Genomic DNA, 7334 nt, shown 5'->3' on the forward strand with positions numbered 1-7334 from the left:
AGAATGGATATCATCACACGGAGTGGAAATGCAGAAAAATAGTTATTTATTTAAATTTGTTGTACATGATAGAAGAATTAAATAATCTTTGTCATTAAACAATAAAATAAGTCAAGTATACAATAAATAGAAGTACAAGTGACAGAAAATATATAAATTAAATTATTCTAAAATCAAACGCACTAATAACCTTCAGTAAGTCATAAATGCCTTCATGATCCATTCAGCATAAACATATTTTAAAAACATGGTTGGAAAAATAAAATATATAGATATTGCAACTAGCAAATGTAATTTGCCAGAATTAAAACTGGATTTGTTTTTGTCATTTTCAATTTCTTGTCTGGCACATGGCTTAGAAAACAAAAATTAAGGCATGTTAGTGTCTTTATTAGGCCTACTTAGCTCCTCATAAAACTAATACACCTGACAAAAGGAATGTGGCTTTTTGGGCTTGGATCACAAGAAGACTCCACAGCTTAGCTAAAACAGGCAAACGAAAAAAGGCAGAATGATAAAGATTTATTTATGTTCCACAGCATGTGCGTCTGTCACCTGAAGAACTTGTCAATGGTGTTGAGAGGACCAGGGCCTTTAGCCTTTTTAGATGCCGGAGAGGAAGGTGCATCCCGTCTAAAAGTTACAAAATCAATACACACCATTAAAACATCTCTTGTTGTCATAGTTCTTGATTTTCTTCCACTTAAAGTACACAGAATATGCATGCATCAACATTTTGTGCAGCGACACTCTGTAATCTGACCTTTTGGTTTTGCCTTTATTTGCTCCTGTTGGCAGGATACGGCCTCTACCTGTGAACAGAAACAGACACTCAAAAAAGATTGGGAAAAAACTTTATTGTTATCTCTTTTCTGATAGAAAAAATGGCATCCACTGAGGAGCCACACAATTTTAGCACCTCTTAAGGGATATAAAGAGTGCAATTTCTGTGGCAGGCTTGTTTAAGAGGAAACCAGGGTGCAGTTCATTGTAGGAAATGAATAGGTGAGAAAGTGATTTAGCCATTTCCAAGACCAGGGCACAGGAAGCCCTGGGGGCTGAAATGAGATGTCTTTTCTCTGTTGGAATCGATAGATACTCCTCACACAATGTCACAGTCAGTGAATAACAGGGTCAGGGGTCAAAGAAGTCTCCCAAATAGACATTCCTTCAGTAAACTCTGAAGGTTTCACACCAGCACTCTTTATAAAAGTAGCTAACAGGAACATATCCATCATCTACAGAGACAGTTAGGTTTATGTTGACATACCGCAGTCTCCACAATACTTATCATAATTATTAATATTGTTTTAATAAATTATGTAAAAATATTTATGTTTATAACAAAAAGGCATCAAATGACAATGTTAGAACAATGTGACAAGATATATGGACTCCTATAATGACAGACTTAAAGCGAAGTATCAGTATAAGCTGGTGCTTTCTTTTCACTTTTTGGTACTTTATAGGAAGTTTACTCTTGTTTCAGTTTCTCATTCCAAACCTTACAGCTTTAGTTCACTCACATATTGGTTTCAACAGAGGGCAACACTTTTCAGCAAAATTAATATTTAAAATAATCAGTGCAATACCCACTCAATGCCAAAAAGGCACAGGTAGCAACTAGGGAATAGGTAATAAGAAGCATTTTACAGTTCAAGTCACAAATTGACCTATAGGATGTTCAAAGCCCAAAGGCTGAGTTTAAAAAATAAAGCACATTGAACCAAATTTCATCAGGTTGCATTTAACAAAACTCAAAATAAATACTTGCATATTCAGAGTCTGGTGGATGTCTAATCAAGCAACAAGATGATATGTAAATGCATTCACAACCTGTTTCTGCTGACCCCGAGTGGTCAGAATAAGAAGTTTCTGCAGGTCAAATTATGACAAAAGAGGGTTTCTAGTTCTGTTATGTAAGTGTTGAGCAACCTAATTTCATAAAACAAACACTCACCTGCAGCCTTGGGATTTGTAACTGAAGGTGTATTTATAGGAGATGATGTCCGTCCCCTCAGCTCATGTAGAACCTTCTGGTTCAGGCAGAGGTCAACATGGTGGTTGAAGATAACGAGGTCATCACTATCCTGGGTCAGCTGACATACTGGGCAGATGAGTACACAGCCTTTATCGTTGCATGACTGAGGCTGTTGCAAGGTCACAGTTTTGATGTCACTATTTATCAACAAAGTCTTTGGAATAGAGTCCTTTTGTGTACTGTGTTGGTGATCCAGAAGAGCATCTCTGTTTGATACTAAGGCTTTGCTGTCTTTTTCCTCCTCAATCGCACACTCTCTGCTCCATTTCTCCACCACTTCACATTCTCTTTGGTCACTTGGCAAGTCCAGATCTGAGTCGGAGTCAGAAACTGTATATTGGCTTGGCTTACTTGAGGAATCCCGGAGACACTGGTCTATATGTGTGTTAAAGGTATTCAGATCAGTGGTCTCCACTCGTCTGAAACACACCGGACAGGTGAAACTCTCTGACAATTTGCCACCACAACCTGAAGTGGATGCATGGGCCTCTACTGGAGAAGCACGTCCATTTTCTAATAGATCAGAGGCTGTAGAGATCTTCTCGTGTGGTTTTCTTGGTGACTCTTCAAGCTTATGAGGAGAAATATCTGCAGAAGTGATCACAGGAGCATGCTGCTCATGTTTTTCCCCTTGTCTGTTTTCATTCCCTGACTGGATTTTCAGTCTTTTGGCTTGAGCCCTCTGGAAGAAAGACTGTTTGGGTTCATTGCTAATTTGGCTTCCCTGAAACACCCTCTGCTTGTTCCACACAGGTACTTCTTGCTCTCTTTGACACTTCTGCACTAAGGGGGGACAAGGAAGAGGTTTGGTTTGGAGGGAGGGGTTTGAGAAAGGCTTTTCTTCAAACTTTTGATTTGTTTCTTGGGTGGTGCTGCTGGAGTCTCCCTTGCCTGGCTGAAGAAAGCCAAGGATGCTCTTCTGCAGAGGCTTTTTATCATCTGCACTTACAAAGGCAGAGATCCTCACACCTAAAAGCACAAAAAAATCAATAATCTAGAGAAGAGTTCAATGAACTAAAGTATCAACTGTGTTGGTGTTTCCACATGCAGCGTGTCACAGATCATTTAGATTTATTTCAAGCAAGTATGTCAGTTATATTGCTATATCTAATTACCCATGAGCCTCAGTCTGAGTGGCTGGGGGCTTTCGTTGTCTATTTCCGTTTTCAGCAGGTCCTTAGCAACAGCAAAGATCTCATCCACTGTGGCAACAGCATACGGCATCGTCATGGCCCTGGTTTTCACCTCAAAGTTCACATTCTTCAGCTTCAGTGTAACTGTTTTACCCTACAGAAAGGAAAAGGATGAATAAGGTTTCCATTAAGGAAAAAACTGATTTGACTTTTTTCCAACAACTTCAGTTATAAAAATAATCCATGATGGAGGAGCCATAAATAGACAAGAGGTGGAAATCTGTATAATCTGTCACATCACTGATTGATTCGTCAGAATGCATTTTGTGAGAAGCACACCACAAAGAGCTTTCATAGTAATGTGATCATCTCCCAGGGAGACATTTCCAAGGCTGATAGTAGCCCCTGCTGTCGCCTTAATGGCCCTCCATTTCCTCCAGCTATCAAGGCCACATCGGGACTCAGGCAGGGGGGTGATGGTCGTGCCAAGCCATCCAGTTCTTTCTCTATCGATTTGAAGCGGAATGAACAGGTCGGGGTAATTGTATGAGATTCAGTTTGAAGTGAGAAGACAAGAATAAGATGGTATTTCTGTTTCTTTTAACTCATTAAGCCCTTTTTCAGTACATTTTGTACTGTTGTCTGTTTCTGCTCAAATACCCCTAGTTCTTCTTTGTCATGTATGGTGATGTAACCCAGACGGATACCCACATGTGTGTTCAAGACCACCTACTGGCTCATAAGATACACAAAGATTGTTAATGTTAGTACCTTAAGATCTTCTTTCTTCATATCTGCTGCTAAGTCCTCACAGAGCTCCCTGCAGAAAGAAAACTGCTCCTCCACTTTGCTGAGTTCTTTAAATGTCCTGTCAAGTTAATGTGTTGGAAATTAGGGGAGCAAAAAGGAAATTGTTTAAGTTATAGGATGACTATAAAAATAAGTTAATTCAACCATGTCAGAGTCTATTTATGTCATACCTCTCTGTGCTCATGCTTTTCCTTTCTTCATGCCTGTATGAAAAATCAGGATAGTTAGTATTACCTTCTCTCTCTTACACATTTTTTCCAAATCAGTTAGATTTAGTAACCAGACGATGACTAACCTGGGTATGTATGTGGCGCCCAGACCCAGGGAAACTTGCAAGAAGTGATGCCAGGCTGTCTCTGAGAACAACAATGACAACAGCCCCATCTGCTGGCTGAGATCAGAACAGGTGGTGACGCTCAGAGCATTCAGCATCTTCTCACTCACCTTCCCTATGCCAGAAACCTGAAAACACACACACAGAAGCACACACACAAATACTTTTTTTTCTGTCTTGAGGTATTGAGTTTGATTTCCTCTTGGCCATCTTTCCCCTATCTGCAGCACATCACTCACTCTACATCCCATCTGTAAGCCTTAAATGATACAAAAATGTATGATTACGCTCTAAAACAACTCCATGCTTGTCACAAGGTATGCCATGAGGCTGTGTTTGTATTTCAGTTTGAACAGTGTGTATGGTACCTTGCGAACTGGAAGATTCTTGGTGAAGTCCATGACAGCCTCTTTAGTTGGGGGGAGTCTGTATTGGCCGTTGGGTTTGTTCTTGTCGCTGCACACCTTGGCAAGCATTGTGTTTGGAGCAATTCCTAAAAGAGTGAATAGTGTAATCAAATAAATGATTCATAAATGAGCAGCTGGTTAAACATAAACAGTATTGATCAATATTTCAAACAAAATAGGCAGGAGGGGCTTTTATTATGATGTCGAGCAGTTTTGTTATTGCAGAGAACGACTCATGTTTGAAGTGGAGTCCCCTCACACATTTAATCTGAAAGTAGTTCAGAGAGGGAATTGATTTTCATATAGTACATGACACAGGACAGTGATTTTTTTTTAATCAATTATATCTAAATTCTCCTGTGAAACTCCCATGAAAAAGAAAATTTTGGATGATAGGAAAAAAATAGTCCTTTAATCATCACATCACAGTGTGTTTGCTCACCTGCACTGGCTGTCAGCGTGGTCCTCTGCTCAATGCGGAAGCGCATCTCTCTCACAGCTTCTTCAACAGACTTCCCGAACACCTCAAAGGTGCCCCCAGTGCTGACACCTTCAGATTCTGCTGATGAGCTGGGGCTGTCCTCAAACAGTACTGGAGAGAAGTCTCTTCTCTCCTGCATTTCCTGTTGAGTAGACTCTTCACGCTCTTCACCTTTACAGACAAATACAATTCAAAGAAGCAGTCAGATGTGTTCCTACTGTATGCCATTTAGGAATTCATCATCTAGCAGAAATGCTTCCTGTCAAGGTATCATGTCTACAGTGTCAACTTCAGAAACCAACACAACACACTATGTAATCATTTTGGTATAATTAAGTCCTGCCTGCAGCTGGACAGCTGGCCCGGTAGCAATGAGTACGTGTGGATTCTGGACAGCTATGCCTCTTTTCCAGGTGCTCTGTGAAATCCAGATAGGCTTCATCCAGGCTCATTGGCTGAAAGTGAGGGTCATAGTCTGCAAAAATCTCCCGGATCTAACGGAGAGATAAAAATTCATGAGCACCTGTTAGTTTTACCCATGGAGCCACCAAAAGGCTGCATAGAAGTCAATTTAATGAAAGGCAATAGATGTTTTTATATTTTGTTTACGCATTTTTCCATGAACCCTTACCTCATTGCTGACAGCTCTGTATTTATCAAAGTTGGTTGGAACAATAACTAAGTTGGGACACAGTTTCTTTGCGATGAAGCCAGGCATGGCAGCTCGGACACCATACTTCCTGGCATGGTAGTTTGATGTTGTCTGAAAAGAAAGGGAGGGATTTCAATATAACTGTTTTACGTTAGTTTGTTGAAATGGTATCAAATACAAAACCCTAATTAAAATGCTGCTGTATTTAAATAAGGGTTTTAAATATAATATCATATTTAACCCACAAGCATGCTCATGGATCCTACAGCCATTGGCTTGTCCTTCAGCTCAGGGCAGTCCCTCATCTCCACAGCTGCGTAGAAAGCATCCATGTCCACGTGTACAATCACACGGTTCAGATCACGACTGCTGTCCATCTCTGCAGCCATCCTCTCTACCTATAAAGAGAGATTTGGGTTATATCATGGTTGGGGATGTAGCTCTTATTCTTGAAAAATGTGTTTAAGTGACCACTGTGAAGAACCACACAGAAAAATCGACATGCCTTACCTGAGCTTGTGCTTTTTTTAACTGGTGTTCTGTAATTTGTGCCTTTTGTAGCATCATTTTCTCAATGCGCTGGTTAACCTGCTGCTCTCTCTTCAGCTCATTCTCATAAAACTTTGAACCCTGCAGGAAAAAGACAAGGACAGCAGAGAGTCATACACCCAGCTATAATGAAAAAGCTACATTAGCACATTTATTTAAGGACTGTAAAAGGATATGGGACTTTCACACAAGGCTGGACAAGGTTAAAGGGAACCTAGCAGATCAAATTGTCTGACACACCATACAGCCCTGTCCTTTCTAGCACATCACTATCTTTCTTTAGTTTGTTATGACACAAGAAAGGAGGAAAGATCATTTTTCCGATGACTATAATAAGTATGTCTATAAGAAAGCTGTTTTATACGAAACTAAGGTAACTAGAGTATACGTGAATAGTATATGTGAATATCTACCTTGGATGACTCCATGATGATCTTGTTGATCTTGTCCCTATCAAGACCTTCCATACCAGCTTTGTTGTCATTGAGAGCCATTCTGGAGAGGAAGCCCTCTGCATTTTTGGATGAGACTCCATTCTCCATCTCCAAAAACCTTGCTTACGATATCTACCGATCAGGCAGATTCGAAATCGAAATTGCTCAGCTGTTCAATGGTCCTTCTTCATGTTGGGGCATGTTTTGAAACAGCGATGGTGACAGTTTAGGCGGCATTTCCGTGTTCATGCGTCATCACCGGAAGAGGAATACTAAGCATTGTTTACAAGTTTAAAAACTTGGAAAACTAGACTAAATTCATCTTTCTGAAAAAGCTTTAGAAACCATACGATATTTATTTTACACGTTTTTACCAATTTCATAAATATGTACATTCATAAATATACATTTCAAAAATGAAAGCAACGTGCGTACGTCGTATCGCTGATAACATCACTTTGAGATGTGCAGTCGCATAAAACTTGAACACCAA

At 40.0% G+C, this 7334-nt stretch overlaps 1 protein-coding gene across 1 annotated transcript; it reads right to left on the reverse strand.

Annotated features, from left to right (window-relative positions):
* Positions 1 to 25: 25 nt before the first annotated feature.
* polk (polymerase (DNA directed) kappa) lies at positions 26 to 7107 on the reverse strand. The gene is made up of 14 exons (XM_034691738.1): positions 6821 to 7107; positions 6369 to 6488; positions 6104 to 6256; positions 5838 to 5969; positions 5550 to 5700; positions 5168 to 5377; positions 4687 to 4811; positions 4280 to 4446; positions 4155 to 4187; positions 3946 to 4042; positions 3157 to 3328; positions 1961 to 3010; positions 764 to 812; positions 26 to 633 (listed from the first exon to the last, which is right to left on the reverse strand). The coding sequence occupies exons 1-14, from the start codon at positions 6947 to 6949 to the stop codon at positions 552 to 554; spliced, it is 2670 nt and encodes an 889-aa protein (XP_034547629.1). The 5' UTR covers positions 6950 to 7107; the 3' UTR covers positions 26 to 551.
* Between the last annotated feature and the right edge of the window lie 227 nt (positions 7108 to 7334).

Source organism: Notolabrus celidotus, chromosome 9, assembly GCF_009762535.1.
Source record: "Notolabrus celidotus isolate fNotCel1 chromosome 9, fNotCel1.pri, whole genome shotgun sequence".
In the NCBI taxonomy this organism is placed as follows: Eukaryota; Metazoa; Chordata; class Actinopteri; order Labriformes; family Labridae; genus Notolabrus; species Notolabrus celidotus.

Excerpts from the sequence above, each read along its gene's own strand:
- polk (XM_034691738.1), bottom strand. The coding sequence starts at position 6,949 with ATGGAGAATGGAGTCTCATCCAAAAATGCAGAGGGCTTCCTCTCCAGA. Across the intron at positions 4,447-4,686 it reads AGAATCTTCCAGTTCGCAAG|GTTTCTGGCATAGGGAAGGT; the intron begins GTACCATACACA and ends GTGTGTTTTCAG. Across the intron at positions 3,011-3,156 it reads ACTCAGACTGAGGCTCATGG|GTGTGAGGATCTCTGCCTTT; the intron begins GTAATTAGATAT and ends TTGTGCTTTTAG.